Below are 18462 nucleotides of genomic sequence, written 5' to 3'. Positions count from 1 at the left end.
GTCTGCAATGTACAGACAGGAAACAGCAGTAATGCCGAAGACTAAGACAGAGGAGGACATACCCAGTCCCTGGTGAGTAGCATGGTCAGGACATGCTGCAGACTACCCGATCTTCATTATCAGGTCAGAAAAGCTGATAGGACGCAAAGAGTCCTAGCTCTCAGAAAAAAGACCTGGAAGCCACCAGCACCAACTAACCACTGCTGGAGGCAGAAGAAAGCGAAGTCTTACTAGACCTGCTTCTCTGCACCCACTGTAGGTAAAAGTGGAAGAGGTGTGGCGCCACGGCCAGGACGACTGACTCCAGAACCCGGGGGCTCACGGTTCGATCCCCGGCGGCATATCAGCCCAGCACCATGTGACTCTGGGCAATAGCTTGCTTAATCTTCCAGACGGCCTCCAGTGACTTGACACCTTCGGGTAATTGTTTGCGCTTTACAAATACAGGACATTTACTGGACAAAATTGAATATTACTCTTTTACTTTGTGTTTGTAAGGTTTCTTTTGGTAGGCTGAGAGAGCTGGGGTTCTGAATGGTACAAATATTTTAGTTATGTTGAGGGGAGCCACCGTAAAAGACATTGCATTTGTGGTTCTCCTGGAGTGAGAAAGGAGAGAGTAGGAGAAGCTCATTCCCTTTAATAAGCTCTGCAGGACAAGAAGGGCCTCGGGTCCATATGCAGGATTTTAAGTGCTTTTGCTTAAACAGTTTGGTTTCACTCTGCCTCTGTAATGTTCACACACAAATTAGAAATGTAAAGCCTAGGTACATTTTCTATGTTAGATTCGGTCATTTAAGTGGATAATGGGTCTTTTCAGCAGCAATATGGGCCAGGGGTTCAAATCTCGGCAGATCAATTCAACCTTTCATCTTTATAAAGTTGATAACTTCTTCCAGGGGTCAAAAAGCTGCAAAGCTTCAGTAGAAAGCAGTTTATATCAAGCATAGGCAAAGACAATAGGTTTAGCCTACGAGAGCTATTGGTTTGTTTAGACAATGTTTTGTAACCGTGCTGGATCCCAGTTAACCATTCTTCCTTCCAGCTCAAAATAAACAGGCGGACTGGAAGGAAAGGGTGGGTCTTCAAACTTATTAGCCCCGGATGTATGGGACAGAACTAGAGAAGTCCAGCTGCATTCCAGACACCCAATTACAATCCTGTCCCACCTCCTTCACCTTTGGTCGAGTGCCAAAGGGTTGATGAAAAAAGGATTTCAACAGACTGGGGGTAGGGCTGGACTGTCCTGACCAGGCCCTGCCGGATCAAAAGCAGACATGACCAGTAACTCTTACTGTTGCCAAAAGGACGGTCTGTAGTCCAGGAGAAAAAGTGTGGTCTAGGACTATGGTTAGAACTACACAGTCAATGGGCACGAGATAGGGTACCCAAGTGTCCTTCCACACCACCTCCCTGACTCATATGGGGGGTCTAGACCTGCCAGTTTGCCCCTCAGCCTACTTAGGTCAACTTCATTCTATGGTTTGCATAAATAAGACCTACACGGCTGAAAAAATATAATTCATAGAATTGTGAAAAGGTACCGGTGCCAGACTAAAATCACATTGGTCTTACATTTTTTGGAGGATATTCTACATTGTTGGCATCAGACCCAAAACATGTAATTTCTGATTTTATTACATTATGATGCACATGTTCTTAATCTGGAGGAGCAGCAAACAGAATTCACCCTTTGTGCTTTACTCAAGGGTAAAAGAGGGAAGAGGGAAGGCTCGGCAAGACTTCCTTCTGAAGATGACCGAGTTCTGGGTCTTTGTAAACTTGGGAGACTAGAAGAAAGCCTGATCAAGAGCAGAAATTATCGAAGGAAATCTATTCCCATTTGAGAAGAATCTGAAGCCTTATATGACTAAAATATGAATTCTCTTTGCTTCTTAAGGGAGTCACTCCAGCGCATGTCTACCTGAGTGCATGTGTGTGGGTGCTCAATGTGTTCCTTCATGGAGTCACTCCAGCGCATGCCTACCTGAGTGCGCGTGTGTGGGTGCTCAATGTGTTCCTTCAGGGAGTCACTCCAGCGCATGTCTACCCGAGTGCGCGTGTGTGGGTGCTCAATGCGTTCCTTCATGGAGTCACTCCAGTGCATGTCTACCTGAGTGCGCGTGTGTGGGTGCTCAATGTGTTCCTTCAGGGAGTCACTCCAGCGCATGTCTACCTGGGTGCGCGTGTGTGGGTGCTCAATGTGTTCCTTCAGGGAGTCACTCCAGCGCATGTCTACCTGAGTGCACGTGTGTGGGTGCTCAATGTGTTCCTTCAGGGAGTCACTCCAGCGCATGTCTACCTGAGTGCGCGTGAGTGGGTGCTCAATGTGTTCCTTCATGGAGTCACTCCAGCGCATGTCTACCTGGGTGCGTGTGTGTGGGTCCTCAATTTGTTCCTTCATGGAGTCACTCCAGCGCATGTCTACCTGGGTGCGCGTGTGTGGGTGCTCAATGTGTTCCTTCATGGAGTCACTCCAGTGCATGTCTACCTGAGTGCGCGTGTGTGGGTGCTCAATGTGTTCCTTCAGGGAGTCACTCCAGCGCATGTCTACCCGAGTGCGTGTGAGTGGGTGCTCAATGTGTTCCTTCAGGGAGTCACTCCAGCGCATGTCTACCTGAGTGTGCGTGTGTGGGTGCTCAATGTGTTCCTTCAGGGAGTCACTCCAGCACATGTCTACCTGAGTGCGCGTGTGTGGGTGCTCAATGTGCTCCTTCATGTAGTCACTCCAGCGCATGTCTACCTGGGTGCGCGTGTGTGGGTGCTCAATGTGTTCCTTCATGGAGTCACTCCAGCGCATGTCTACCTGAGTGCGCTCGTGTGGGTGCTCAATGTGTTCCTTCAGGGAGTCACTCCAGCGCATGTCTACCTGAGTGCGCGTGTCTGGGTGCTCAATGTGTTCCTTCATGGAGTCACTCCAGCGCATGTCTACCTGAGTGCGCACGTGTGGGTGCTCAATGTGTTCCTTCAGGGAGTCACTCCAGCGCATGTCTACCTGAGTGCGCGTGAGTGGGTGCTCAATGTGTTCCTTCATGGAGTCACTCCAGTGCATGTCTACCTGAGTGCGCGTGTGTGGGTGCTCAATGTGTTCCTTCAGGGAGTCACTCCAGCGCATGCCTACCTGAGTGCGCGTGTGTGGGTGCTCAATGTGTTCCTTCAGGGAGTCACTCCAGCGCATGCCTACCTGAGTGCGCGTGTGTGGGTGCTCAATGTGTTCCTTCAGGGAGTCACTCCAGCGCATGCCTACCTGAGTGCACGTGTGTGGGTGCTCAATGTGTTCCTTCAGGGAGTCACTCCAGCGCATGTCTACCTGAGTGCGCGTGAGTGGGTGCTCAATGTGTTCCTTCATGGAGTCACTCCAGCGCATGTCTACCTGGGTGCGTGTGTGTGGGTCCTCAATTTGTTCCTTCATGGAGTCACTCCAGCGCATGTCTACCTGGGTGCGCGTGTGTGGGTGCTCAATGTGTTCCTTCATGGAGTCACTCCAGTGCATGTCTACCTGAGTGCGCGTGTGTGGGTGCTCAATGTGTTCCTTCAGGGAGTCACTCCAGCGCATGTCTACCCGAGTGCGTGTGAGTGGGTGCTCAATGTGTTCCTTCAGGGAGTCACTCCAGCGCATGTCTACCTGAGTGTGCGTGTGTGGGTGCTCAATGTGTTCCTTCAGGGAGTCACTCCAGCACATGTCTACCTGAGTGCGCGTGTGTGGGTGCTCAATGTGCTCCTTCATGTAGTCACTCCAGCGCATGTCTACCTGGGTGCGCGTGTGTGGGTGCTCAATGTGTTCCTTCATGGAGTCACTCCAGCGCATGTCTACCTGAGTGCGCTCGTGTGGGTGCTCAATGTGTTCCTTCAGGGAGTCACTCCAGCGCATGTCTACCTGAGTGCGCGTGTCTGGGTGCTCAATGTGTTCCTTCATGGAGTCACTCCAGCGCATGTCTACCTGAGTGCGCACGTGTGGGTGCTCAATGTGTTCCTTCAGGGAGTCACTCCAGCGCATGTCTACCTGAGTGCGCACGTGTGGGTGCTCAATGTGTTCCTTCAGGGAGTCACTCCAGCGCATGTCTACCTGAGTGCGCGTGAGTGGGTGCTCAATGTGTTCCTTCAGGGAGTCACTCCAGCGCATGTCTACCCGAGTGCGGGTGTTCAGTGTCTGATTTGGTTCTTCCAATGTGAATATAATCTGCAAATGAGGCGATATATAATGTTTTAATGTTGTATGACCTTTCTGCTATGCTTACTGCACAGACAACCTTTGGACTGTATGAAACATATCAAGGATGAGATCATATTTATCGCTCAATCAATTTTTGTGCAAGCTGTCCCTTTACAATACTTAAATTATAAAACATAAAAAGAAAAATAAGCCAGGGGATAAAGATCTTTCCCAGTTCAATTTTCATTTTATATCAATTTTCCATCTTTGCCCTGATCCTTTCAGCGTGAATCTCTCAGTGAGAGAATCAATGTGAAATTCAGAATGAGAGAATCAGTTTGAATCTCATAGTGAGAGAATCTGTGTCAATCTCAGAGGGCTGGCTCTTTTTCATCTGTATGTTGGAAGGGGCCTACATCCGGGCAATGGGTTTGCTTCCAGGCGAGAGAAAGGGCAAGTTACCTAAAGAGATTCATCTCGCAACCCTGTCCTCTTCCAAGGGGTCCTCAAACTGCTCATTAGCATCCACGGCTCTCACAAAAGCTTATTAAATGAAACAAGCTCAAGGAATCCTACAATTGTTTCTAACGTAGACCCAGTACCAGCAGGGCCAGAACACCACATCAGTTTAAGGAGGGGGAAAGAATAGTTCCTAGAAGAGCAGATCTTTATGTAGCACTTACCTTGATATTTCCGACAAAGTCCATTTTAACTGGTGCAAAGACTGTGGGTCCAAGTTTATCTGCAAAGAAGGCACACGATTTGAGTGAACTGTAGAAAGGGGTGCAGTTTCCATTCTCAAGGCTTTACGATCAGTTGTACCTAGGTTAGTGTCCCTTCCATCTTGCACCAGCCAGAATGCATAGTCAGAGTGCCTGCAGCAGTCTATGTAAATGCAGAATCTATACATTCATGCTGCAGGTTGAGTTGGAGGGGCTCATTCCATCTCCAGTTTGTACCCTCTGTAAGCAACAATCTACAGAGACTGCCTGTTTCCCATATTGATGCTGCAGCGCCGGGGAGGAACACAGCCAATCCTCCTGCATCCACTAATGCTGCAGCTGTGCCCAGTAAAGAGTGAGCAGACTACAGGCTCATGTTCCCTCATCACAGCAGAGATGGGCACTGCAGCACCCACCCAGGCTGCAGTGTCTTCAGGGTCACACAAGGTTCAAGGTTCAAAGACACTTTATTCGGATAACGTTGTATCCATAAAAGCACAAATACACAGCAACAAACAAGTTAAAAAAGTACAAATTAGAAAGTCCTAATAAAACCATACCAGCATACAGTGTACAATAATCTTTAGATTCATAAAAACTAATTAGTAAATAATAAAAGCTCAAGGATTAGACATCAATGGACGTGCTCGAACCGCAATTCTCAAGAAAGTGACTGTGCGAAAGACCAACTCTTCACGTCCAGGGTGAGTAATCTTAAATAAGCGTTTTCCAAGCTGATGGGCATGTGCTTTTTAAAATACGGAGTTAAAAGCCACTTAATATACTTTAGATAATGTTTACAGAAAAACAGGAAGTGCAAAATAGATTGGCCACTCGGGCCGTCACACGGGCAAGGAATACAATCAAGGTCAGAGTGGTAACCAAGGGTAAAACATAATACAAATGTAATCGTGCCAGCCCCTAGACAAGACAGAAGGCTCCTCTCCCAGTGGCTCATCGGCAGGGTAATATAATTAGCCAGCCAGTGTGCAGAATTTTCAATGGCAATGTAGCTATGAACAAGGGATTTTTTGAGTTCCTTTTCAAACCTTTTCGCTCTATATAATGAATAGAGCGCACTCTAAGCTCACTTTTGTTTGCAGCTATTGCTGTGCTAGGATCTGAATAAATTCTTCCCCTATTAATGCTATAAAGGCTTCGATGCACCCCTGACAGCCATGGTATGTCTTTCCCTTTCACACATCCTATACAGTCACTAATGATCTCTCTTGTTAGGAATGGGGCTGGATTTTTCCGGACCGATAACCAGAAAAGGGCAGGGCGGGCCCTAATAAAATCTTCAATAACATGTAAGTTAAGTTCCTTATGGCAGGTATATTGGGTTGTGGAGATTGGGACACCTAATAACTTCCTGCAGAATCTATTCTCTTCCTGTTGGATGCAGATGTTATTGGCAAAGCCCCAAACGTCAGCGCCATACGTAGCGGTTGGCACACATTGGGAGTTAATATTTTTTTAAATGGCTAACATGACACCTGTTCTCTTTGGTCATTGAAGGCTAAGAATCGAGTTGGAGGCCTTTGAGAACTTGATCCTGGAGTGAGCCATATGCTCACTCCAGGAGCCGTTCGCAGCAAAGACCACCCCAAGATAAGGGAAGTTGGTGTTTCTTAGGACCACACAACATTATAAAAGACTTTTTAAAATGAGTGCGTAGGTCCAGACTGTACATAGAGTTGACAAAGCCCTGCACTAGCGTACGTAGGAAATTCGGAGTGCGGCCCATAAGGACCGCATCATCCGTATAGAGTAGCACGGGGAGTGGTTTCCCATTGATTTTTGGGACGTCTTGGATTAGTGATTTTAAGGTTTTATTCAGTCCATTAATGTAGATAATGAAAAGGAGGGGGGCCAGAACACAACCCTGTCTGACCCACATCAATGGCTTCGGTAACCTCACCCCCGCAACCAATCCTCACCCGGGCTTTAAGATCTTTGTGCAGGTGTGCCTAGAAATACACCAGGGGCTCATCCAATCCATAGGTCAGAAGGATAGACCAGAGCTTTGACCTATTAACGAGGTCAAAAGCGGAGGTCAAATCCATAAGGACCAGATAGATTGGAGGAACCCACGCAATGGTGTATTTGCCCATGATTAGATTAAGGCATGGTTCGTTGGTGCCCACCTTACTTTGGAAGCCCAGTTGACAAGGACCTAAAATTCCATTTTCCTCAGACCACTCTAAAATCTTAAAGCACAAATCCCTCACATCTTCCCAAAATGTATCACCTTTATTTAGTGTTTGCCGCTATCACTAATGCCTCCCAGCGTTTTGTTTTTTTAATTTCCCCTTTCCAATTGGAAATCGCAGTTTTGTACCTCTGCCTGGCCGATTTCACTTCAGAGATACATCTTGGGTTAGATGATAAGGCTCTGCGCAGTTGTTTGTTGGCCTCAGAGCACTCGTGATCGAACCATCTGGGGGTCATACTTCACACGGGAAGTGGGTTTTGACAGAAGAATTTTTATAGCTGAGCAAAGTTTATTAAAGTCATGGACAGCTTCAGGGAGTGGGTCTTGGGCTGATAGACATGAGCTTATAAGATGCATGTTTTCCTTTACCACCGTCTGAAACAGACATTATTATCTACGCCCATCCATATTAGTCTCAAGCTATCAGTGGAGGGTGTTAGATTCCTGGACCGTATTCGGAAGTGAACATGGGCCGTGGGGCTAGACTCAGCCCTAGTCTAATGGGATTGTGATCCCCTTGGCTCGTGACAATGACTTCAGCTTCCCTTAAATGGATGGCGAGGAGGGGGGGGTTATAACAAAGAAATCTATAAAAGAGGAACACCCCCTTCCTCTAAATGTTGCCACAGAGTGCTTATTAACGCAATTTGCTCCAACGATCTCCATGACATTGGTGAAATTATGTGTGCTCAAAAACATGGCCAACTCAGTGCCCCTACGGCAGGTAGAGCTAGAGTTATGGGACCCTGAACTAGTTGGTCTGTCCATTAGTTTCGCATTAAAATCACCCCCAAGAAAGAATAACAGTCATTTTTGCCGATTCTTGCTGGGAATCGAGGTGGCAGATGAAATCGAAGAGCTTAATGAAATTCCCATCAGGGCTAGAATTAAAATCATTGTTATAAAAATTAACCAAATAAAAAGAGACTCTTCTTTTATATAATAGAACTTGGAAGTTGCGACTGTTAGTAGGCAGAACCTTGATGCTGCCCCCAGCAGCAATGTTGATCCCAAGAAATAAGCCCCCCGAGGGGCATACAAATTTGGAACTGGGGGCCAAGATTTTGTGACAATGAAACCCATTAATATATAAATCATGGGTAGCCCAGGTCTCCTGAAACACAACTATGTCCTGATCCTTTATCAGGCGTAGCCAGTCCGGGTCACCAAGCCTCTGTTGAAGGCCGGCAACGTTCCAGCTCAAAATGCTTAAGTCTGTATTGGCCTTAGCTTTAAGTGCTGTTGGCGGGTTGTCTGGCGTATCAATAGAAGGGGAGGAGGCAAAATCCTGAAGATTTTCCAGGGGCACAGGGCGATGTTCCACTGGAGGTAATTGTCATTCCTGTATGTCCAAATCTGACAAGGCCTGAAATCTATTGGATACAGAAATTAAGTTGAACACATGATCAGTGGGCCTAAATTGTGGTTTGTAAAAATAACCCAAGGGGAGCGCACAAATTCTCGAACTTTGAATGAATGTTTGTTCACAAAAGCTAAAAATGCAACAAACCAAATGAGGCCTGCGGAAGTTAATCACAATACAATCCCCATCGATGTTTTTTGGAGATTGACCAACCCACCCAACTCGGCAGACCATAAGGATCTCATTCGTGCAGAATGGGTGGAACCTTTTGAGATTAGTTAGCCAGTCCACAGTCTTGTTACGGAGATCACCCCAAGATTCCCTCTGACCCTCTAATAGAACAGGTACAACGGCCAGAACAAATATGTAAGGGCAGGTGGCTGGGGGTAAGTTTAAAACATCTGTGTTGGGTTTCGGGCGTTTGCTCCTCGTGCGGTCTGTTGTGTTCTGCTTTAAGACAGATGGTGTGGATGGTAAATTGTCAGAAATTGAGCGTTAAGGCTGACTGCTGCGTAAGGTTCTCGTGTAAGGCTCTCCATGTGGGTCCTGCGAGTTTCCCTGCTCGGTGCTAGATTTCAGCGCAAGGGGTACTTTGGGTTTATGGCAGATGGTGCGAGGGTTGGCAGATGTGGATGCTTCATGGATGTTGAAGCTTGAGGTTGAGAAATTAGATCTTGAATTGGCATCTACCAGTGTTGGACAGCCCACCCCTGCATTATCATCCGGTTTTGGGTCTCATTATTACCACAGCTATTTAAAATGTCCATGGCAGTGGCCAGGTGTTCTACCTTTTCCCGGAGGGGAGTAGGATTCCTATCAAGCAGTTCTTTGAAGTGGACTAATGCATTTCCCAGTGCTTTTTCCAAAATGCTCTCTACAGCAGTGGCAAGTACAACATCCCCAGTAATATCTTTCATTGTTGCTGGTAAGACGGCATCGGTCTGTGCACTGGCAGAGTTAGTTGATGTTATGACATGGTTTGCTGCATGGGTCGCAGGGTTGACAGATCTAGGGTCTTTTGTGCTTTTGGATTTTTGGGTGGCGACACCCCACTTCTGTTTAACTGGTGGCGCTCTCGCCTTAGTCTCATCACGGGGTTTTGCGACTCCCTCCTCTAGTGATTATGCTAGGCCCATTAGGGGTTGCTGTTGGTGCTACATCCGGGCTTGCCAGAGGGGAATGCTGAGACAAAGTTAGGGGCGTAGAAGGAAGGAGCAATTGAGGACTACCAACCGAATTGGAAATGCCTAGAGACAAACTGCTATGTACTGTGCTGGGGTCTAGAGAGAGCCGTCCTTCAGTCATTTCTATTTTATGGGCTAACAGTGATTCAGCTCTCACGATGAATGCATCTAGGGTCCCCGCTACTCCTTTGCGCTTGCTCATGATGGAGATTATGTATGGGCAGGACCAAGTTCAACACAAGTACAATCTAGTAACTGGAGTAGGGATGTGCGTAACAGTACTTGAGGGTTGAGTGAGATGCTCTTGTGCTGGTGACCAGGTGTCAGATGTCAGAGGGGGGCCCAGCCCAGCCTCTTCCGGGCCCGCCCTCAGCCTGGGCACGCCCGCGCGCATCCCACGCTGTGGGAAGCCCTGGCTGCTTTTGTGCGCCTTCGGCGCGGAAACAAGACGTTAGCGCCTCCCCCGGCGCTTCTGATTATGGGAGTACCCTCTCGCCTGGTGTGCTCAGTCAGCATGCGATCTCAATTAAACATTACGAAACACACGAGGAGGGCGAGGCCTCGGTGAGATCCTTCAATTGTTGCTGCGCATTCATTCAATATTTGAATTCGGACTCAGATTACGAACAGGAGAAGAATTCCTCAGGGTCACACAGTAAACCAATCTGCAGGCACCGGGCTGTGGCAAAAGCTGTCTGCAGTGTGAGGACATACTACACGATTCCGTCCACCGTCAGCCGAAACATAGTCCAAAGCTTACTCTATTAATTGCGTTACATCCCTTCTGCAGAACTGTGCAGATGTTTTGGGGCAGGCAGCACATCCATTAAACAATCACATGAATAACTCGCAGCTTTTTAACAGTGATTAGAAGTCTCTTTGCCTTACAGGTGGCTTCTTACCCAGAACTGGGACAATGGCGTAGCAGGAGTCGAGGAAGAGCTGCGTTGGGATACCATCTTCCTCCAGGAGAACAATATCATTAAATCTACAAATACCAGACAAAGAGATCAGTGCGTGAAAGAGTACTGGACAAAGTAACATTCCTTCATGTGCACAAAGCTACAAACTGCCCAACCTGTAAGAGGAACACGACATATCGCCAGAACCTTTAGGCTGGCCTTCGTAAATACCAGCTCGGCCTTCTTCAGCTACTCGAAAATATTTAAGATCTCCAAGCTCAGGACCTAAAAAGTATTTATTGTAACAAATGTTTTTTAGGATCAGCTACTCTTGAGCATTAAAAGGTGACTTTCCATTAAGGAAAATGTTACTTATCCAGTAACCACCTGTCCACAGCCTGAAGTGCTGCAGATTCACATGCTTTGCATACTCCTACCATCTAGGGCTGGGCATGGACATTTGCAACTCTTTTTTATCTTTGAAGTTGTTTTGAAGTTGTGACTCCTCCCTTAGCCTTTAATGCATGAGGACAAAGACTCCATGTTTCAGATTGTTTTTATCCCAGTGTACGAGTAATGTTAGTGGGGTGGAGTGAACTAAACCAGAATGCATGTCCTGTTCATTGTGAAGGGGCAGAAAGTGGAAAACATGTTAAAACATCAGTATCTTCTTGGGAGGATGGAGAGCCCATGTGAATCTACAGCACTACAGACAACGAACAGATGGTTATAGGGTAGCATTTCCAGTTCGCAGCATGTGTTGCTTTAGATACACATGCTCTACCTGGACTGTAAAGCAGTACCTCCCCTAAGCAGTGACTAGTGAACAGATGTTTGAAACTACATTTTAAAACTGTTTGGCCAACTAAAGCCTCCGGACAGGCTCGAGTGGCCACACAGTAGTGTTTGGTAAACAAGTGTGGTGCTGGTCAGGTACCCGCTTTATTTGTCATTGCCATGGGAATGATTCCCAAGAGCGTAGTGGCTTCCTTCTATAGAGTTGAATGTGCTTGAAGTATTACATGTTATGTATGCTTAGCTTTAGTACAGTGCTTTACTGTACATCTAACAATCCATTGATACCACCCTTTGAGATAGGATTACCTTTATGAGATTTTACAAAAACAAATAATTGCTTGGTCCTATGTACAGGTTTAGTTCTAAACATGTAGTACCTCAGTGCCTTCTTGATATTAAGTGGGTGCGAAGCCCTTTAGCAGCAGCTTCTGGAGGTGGGAAGAAAACGGACAACTCAACTGTCTGGCAACTCGACTTTTGGAAGAGATTGTGGGGTTTTTTCTTAGACCAACTCTATCTTTATGTACATGAATAAAAGGTTCCTCCACTATTAGTGCTTGCAATTCACTGATTCTCCTGCGAGAGGCGAAAGCAACCAGGATAGCTACCGTCCAAAACAAGAACTGCCAGCCGCAAGTATATAATGGATTGAAAGGAGGAGCCATCAGTGTTGTAAGGACTGTGTTCACATTCGAAAAGTGTAACTGCAACAAATGATGGACGGAATGCTGAATGATTCAAACATTCTCCCCCAGTCAAGAGATCTGGGTTAAATCCATTGTTCTTTTGACCACTACGCCACCCCAGTATGGACCCAGCCATTGCAAATCAGTCTTGACCCTGTGCCTCATGGGAACAGTCCAGACCGAACTGCCAAGCCAGGTCCTCCCTGGACCGGAGACAAGCATCCTGGGACCGGTTTCGGGGTATGTCACCCTTCATCAGCCAGGCTAGCTTGAATCCAGTGGCACAGTGAGCAAGGGACGACGTCTGGGCATACCCATCCGACATAGGGTGAAAAGTGTAACTGCAAGAAATGATGGACGGAATGCTGAATGATTCAAGCATTCTCCCCCAGACAAGGGATCTGGGTTAAATCCATTGTGCCCACACGTGGGTCCCGTGCTCTCCATGCCACTGGAGTCAAGCTATCCTGGCTGCTGAGGGCTGAAAGTCCGAAACCAGTCCAAGGATGCCTGTATCCAGTCCAGGGAGGACCAGGCCTGGCAGTTCGGGCTGCACTGTTCCTATTGGGTGCAGGATCAAGACTGATTTGCATATGGCTGTGTCCAAACTGGAATGGCATGGTGAGCAAAACAACAATGGATTTAGGCCCAGATTTCTGTACTGGGGTGAATGTATGACATTGTTCTGCATTCTGTCCATCAATTGTTCTTTTTGCATTTGTCACCCCGAGTGGGAGGGGTATGCCCAGACGTGGGTCCCATGCTCTCCATACCACTGGATTCAAGCTATCCTGGCTGATGAGGGCTGAAAGCCCGAAACGGTCCTAGGATGCTTGTTTCCAGTCCAGGGAGGACCTGGCCTGGCAGTTCGGGCTGGACTGTTCCCATTGAGCGCAGGGTCAAGACTGATTTGTATATGGCTGGGTCCAAACTGGAATGGCATGGTGAGCAAAAAAACGATGGATTTAGGCCCAGATCTCTGTACTGGGGTAAATGTATGACATTGTTCTGCATTCTGTCCATCAATTGTTCTTTTTGCATGTGTTCACTTTCGAGGCTGGTGCTGGAGGGAATCACCCTTTCAAAAGGCATTTTAAAGAGAGACAAATGTTTTCTGTCTTGAATGTAGGGTGCAACTGCAGCTAAATACAACCTCACTTTTGCAGAAGTAAAAGATGGCACAATAGATTCTGCATGGATGCTTTAAGGTCTATTTATGTATCTATACAGTGATAAACAACTCTTTCCCACTTTGCTGCCTAACAGGCATGTGTGGTAGTTTCACATTCTTCATGCTGGATTTAAACACACACTTCTGGAAGTTTAAGGAAGACAATTCCCAAGACCTTAGGTGCCAGATTACTACATTGAGCTGCCTGAGATCTGAGTTGGCCCTGATGCAAAGTCAGTAGATCTAGTCTCAGCAGAAACTTTTTGTGATGATGTAGAGACATTTTCAACAGCAGCGAATGCCAGCGCTGTCTCGACCTAGTTGGTGCCAGGGTCATGGATATTTGCCTCTATTTCCTCACAACGTATGGGTTAAGGGGCAGTGGAGAAAAACTTAGGAAAATATCCCTGCCCAATTTATCAATAATGCGCTACCCCTGGACTCTGGGCATGAGCACCCAGAGGCAGGGTTTTTGCATTTTACATGGGGGCAAAGAGATCTCTTGTGGGACATCCCCATTGCTGGAAATACCTCTCAAGCGCTTGGGGATTGATCTCCCATTCGTGGACTTGATGTGTCTTGCTTAACGGGTTCTCAAGGTCATAGTTCAACCCTGGCAGATGCTCCATTAAGAGCTGAATGTGATTCCAATGGCCCAGTGCACAGGTTTTGGGCTAATGCTGACAGCTGGGGAAAGTGAGTCCCCCCGCTTCTTGATGTTGTACACTGCAGTCATGTCCGTGTTTATTAGGACTGTTTTCTTTTCAAAGGCTCTGGGTGCCCATGTGATTGCAGATAATTGAAGTGAGAAGTCTGCTGACTGGTGTCTATGAACTCTCAACATTCATGTGGCTGAAATATGCTCCCTACCCCATAAGTGAGGTGTTCATGGTAATGCTCACTTGCACATAAACTGTGTGCCCATCAACATGTTCTTGTTGTTCCTCCATATGAGTGTGTTGAGTCCTGGGCTGTACCAACACTAGATCTTCCCCTTGAACCTCCGCTTGAGGTTGGCACTCATGCAGTGGATGAATATGTAGGCTTGTGTGCGGCACTATCGCACTGCACGAAGCCATCATCCTCAACAGCTTCATTACAATCCTTATCGTAAGAAGAAGTGTCCTCTTTAAAAGAGGGTACACACTTTGGAATACCAATACCCTCTCTTGATTTGGGAGGCTTTCCCCGTGACGGTATTCTGCACAGTCCCAACATAGACCTTACAAAAAGCTGGATTTCCAGTGGTCTGAAATGCGACTTTTTGGCACTGGCTGTGAACCCGAGCAGGTGTAACAGTAACACAGCCAGAATGTTTGAAAGGGTAGAACTTTGTTTAGGTAGGGCTGACCACTTACCACAAACTGCAGGTAGCGGGGTTGCGCCCGATGTATGGGGATGTGGAAGCATGCATGCTTGAGATCACGGGTTCCCATGCGATCCCCTGTGCAGAGCAGTGCAATGACGTCCTGCTGGGTGGTCACTTGAAACCTCATGTAGCGGGTTTGAGGCCAGTAGTCTATGACAGGCTGCAAAGTCCTATCTTTTTTTGGGAATCTCGAAAGTACAAGGAGTAGACTCTTTGATCCCACTGGTGAGAGGGACCAGATCATTGGCACCTTCGGTGAGGAGTGCTTGTACTTCCGCTGTAACAGTTATAGTCTTGAATAATTATACGGTAACTAGGTGTTTGATGGCATGGTGGGGAACTCTAGGCAGTACGCCTGCTATACCACAGACAGCACCTATTTGCCTGAGATTATTTCATCCCACTGTGGAAGGAAAAGCATCAGGCCCCTTCCTGCCCCACCAAAAGGTAGTGTGTGACCCGGTGAAAATAACAGACGAGTCACTGCAAGTAGAGGCAACCTTGTTGGGCCACCTCTACCTTGGTCTCTGACATTGCCACAATAGCTACCTCTGCCGAAGGACTTTGGTCACCGAGTGTCCTGAATGGAGTTTTCTGGGTAATGTTCCTGCTATGAGCAGGGATGGAAGGCAGACCTGGGTGTTTGGATCTGCAACGCGCAGATGGCTTTGGCAGTCGGTGTCCTTTTTCATTGTTTTTAAGCATAGTGTTGACCTTAGAGCCAAACAGTTGCTCTCCAACATATGTGAGACTGATGAGGTGCTGACAGACCTCCCGCCCAAAGCCAGACTCTGAACCAGGCATGGCATCCCAGCAGGATGCTGGAACTGATCTCCCTTGAGGCTGTGCCAGCAGAGCCCAGGGCACTCCGAAGGTTTGCATTCGAGAGGACTTTCCCTTCTGCGACCAGTTCTGGTCTCTGCTTGTGGTAGGCTTCAGGAAGATGACTCACCAACTTCCCCATCTCCGGGTTAGGTTATGTTAGGAAACTTGCAAAGTGCATGGTTATTCAAAATGGAGTGTCCCTGCGCTGAGGATTAGCTGCCGAATCTCCACGTGTCAGTCAGTCCGGTTTACAACAAGGCAGGACAGATCTGCGCTATTTCCTAAAAAGCAAAGTCTTTAGAGTTTTCCGAAAATGAGCTTCAGATGGCTCCGCTCTCAGGTCCCTGGGCACAGAGCTCCATGAAATGGCTGCTAGGAGTCTAAAAGAGCTACCCCCCTCCCCAAGCGCATTGTATTCACTCTAGAAGCCACCGGCAGTGCCGCCCCAGAAGATCCAAGGTGTCTGGTAGGAGTGTAAGCTTGAATCACTGGGAACAGATAACCAGGGCCCTTCTGGTTAAGTATCCGATGCACACAGCAGAGTGCTTTGAAAGAGATCTTTTGCCTAAAGGGGAGCCAGTGGAGTTTGGCTAGACCCGGGCCTAGGGAGGATTGTTTTGGGATGTTCACGAGTAGCCGAGCTGCATCGTTCTCAACTCTTTGAAGCGTCCCTACCTGCCTTTCGAGACACCCTGGTAGAGTACCTTACAATGGTCCAAACGGGATACCAACAAAGCCAGGATAACTGCTTTCTTGGCGGATTCCGGTAGTAGTCCTAGGATTTTTCCTCCTATTTTTAATACACCACAGCAGGTACCGACCGTAGTCAAGATCTGCTTGTCGAAAGTTAGTGTTGCATCGAAAGTAACACCCAAGTTCTTCACTTTGAGTTTACGGATCGGAGTGGGGTCCAGCTCAGAGGTATTAACCAGCGCAATCCCCAGGGTGGGGGGAGCGTCTCCAAATCGCACTCAGTTGTTATGTTTTAAATAAAGTTGCTCGAAAGAGATTTGTAAATTTGTAATTCTTTATTATTCCGTAATTCACAATTGTTCCATTTCTTTTGTTTCTCTGTTCTTAGTTCATGGGTTTTACTGCAGTAACATCCATTGAATGTGTGAATATCAATTTTGCGCCCAATGCATTTCGGGCATTATCCTTCTTCAGGGGAGTTATTGAGATCATCAATGGATGGTATTCTGATCTCTGAAAATGGTTCCGGTTTAGCCCCGTGGTGAATACGCCGTGACTGCCGCCCGTTCCCGTGGTTCCGCTGTGCGCGTCTTTGGACGCGTGTCCTGAGACCTGGATATTAATGCACACGCACGGCTGTTACGGCGTATTGATCTGCAGGGAGTCTAGGGAGTTCCTTAGGGTCATTAACATCAAATGAACCCCTACCCTAGCCTATGGTGCAACCATCTTCAAAAACAAGCTTGATACCCGACTGGATAAGGTGCAAAATAAATGTTTATCACTTTTCTTTCTCCCAGCCTACACAAGGCCTTTGCAAATCAGGCTAGAATTCAATCTTCGAAGGGAGCACCTGTTATCGAAAGCAGGTTCCTGTCATTCTGTGCAAAGCCCAAAACTGCACCAGTCGATTCACTGAAGTGTCTACTAGGACGGGCGATCACGCAGGCATGCTCCATGTGGAGCCAGTACTTTGACTCTGCAAGAAGCAATTAGAGGCTGATGAATTATTGAGGGTGAGCCTGCTGCAAAAATATATCACCAGGCTCCTGTCACAGCAAAGGAATATAATCTCAGCACAGCTTGAGAGAAAGGATTTGCACAGCATGTTCCACGGCTTCCGGCCCACCAAACTGTATGTTCTTCGAACTTCACCAGTCTACTTAACTGCTTTTCAAGGTGCAGAAGGGGCAACTGATGCGGCTTTGGTTAGGATTAATTCCGTTGAAGGCCTCCTACCAATATGGGAAGTTATGTGGAGGCACAGACCCCAGGTGTAGGCTATGTGTCTGGCGACTGAATCGCTCAGCCACGTACTGTGCATCTGCAGAAAGTTGTTGCCTTTCAGGGGATTCTGGCTGAGCCCAATCTTCAGAATCCTGAACATCAGGACATATCCTGCAGCGACTGATTTCTGTTTAGAAAGAGAACCAATGCAGCCGTCTGTGCGGTTTCTGAAATTCATATTAGCAGCAGTGAAAGAACTGAACGATGCCACTGCTTAAGTGAAGAACTGGAAGGAAAAGGAAGTAGACATCTAATCTTTTAACAGCCCCCTCACCCCCTTATTGCATGTTGTCAAAGAGTGCAACCCATAATGATGTTTCGAAGTCTGAGAAGTGTTGCCAAAAGGGAGTTTCTTCACAGCTGTAGGTTTGGGGTTTGAAGCCCCATTAAACGTGTTGAAAAAGTGAACAAGGGACAATATCTAATGAGGTGAAATTGTAAGGGTTTTAGTTCCAGGGGGAATCCTACAAAGATTAATTTATGCTTGATTCTATAGCCCCCATGCAAAGCACTGTCTTTTTTAGCAAATTGTTTGAACTCCAAGGGGAGTCCCAATGAGAAGCCCCCCTGCCCCCGGGATGCACTGGACACTCATTTTTACCCGGCATGCGCTCTTCGCACTTTTTCACTCATTTTTAGCGTGGTATGTGAGGCACTTTAATCTTTCAGGCACATTGCCCCTTGCGCCCGATTAGAAGCAGGGTAAAGATCCTTTTTTTGGGGCTAGCGGGCCAAGCAGGGTCCGGGTAGGGACTGGACCCTCCCCCAGGGGATGGTTTGAACCCTAGTGTGGTGGCAGCAGTAGTCATCTATGTATAGTTTGAGCCTCTGATGCGCCATGAAGCTCTTTCAGAGGTTTCACAGCAGTGAGTTTTAGTTGACGGCAACTCACATCTGAGGAGAAACTTTTACGTATATATGATTGGTCAGTACTTTATTGTAACAATTTTTAATAAACGTATATTTGGTTAATAAGCCTAATCTAAACAACAAAAAGAGGAAGAGCGGTTTGATAGTCTTATTTATGCTCATCTGAAACTGAGGTTTGAAATGTAGACACTCATGTTGATGTCTGCCTGTCTTCACTCCCGTGT

At 47.2% G+C, this 18462-nt stretch overlaps 1 protein-coding gene across 2 annotated transcripts in view; it reads right to left on the bottom strand.

Moving 5' to 3' along the window:
- PLEKHA8 (pleckstrin homology domain containing A8) overlaps positions 1–18462 on the bottom strand; it is a 141015-nt gene that overhangs the window by 43921 nt on the left and 78632 nt on the right. For both annotated transcript variants that reach the window (XM_085630416.1, XM_085630417.1), the window contains exons 9-10: positions 10540–10625; positions 4837–4895 (exon numbers count right to left, since the gene is read on the bottom strand). In XM_085630416.1, the coding sequence (XP_085486542.1) occupies positions 4837–4895; positions 10540–10625 (145 nt within the window). The remainder of the gene's footprint in view (positions 1–4836; positions 4896–10539; positions 10626–18462) is intronic.

This window comes from Triturus cristatus, chromosome 10 (genome assembly GCF_964204655.1).
Source record: "Triturus cristatus chromosome 10, aTriCri1.1, whole genome shotgun sequence".
NCBI classification, from domain to species: Eukaryota; Metazoa; Chordata; class Amphibia; order Caudata; family Salamandridae; genus Triturus; species Triturus cristatus.
Note: the sequence above shows the minus strand (reverse complement) of the source record. Positions and strands in the feature narration are given on the sequence as shown.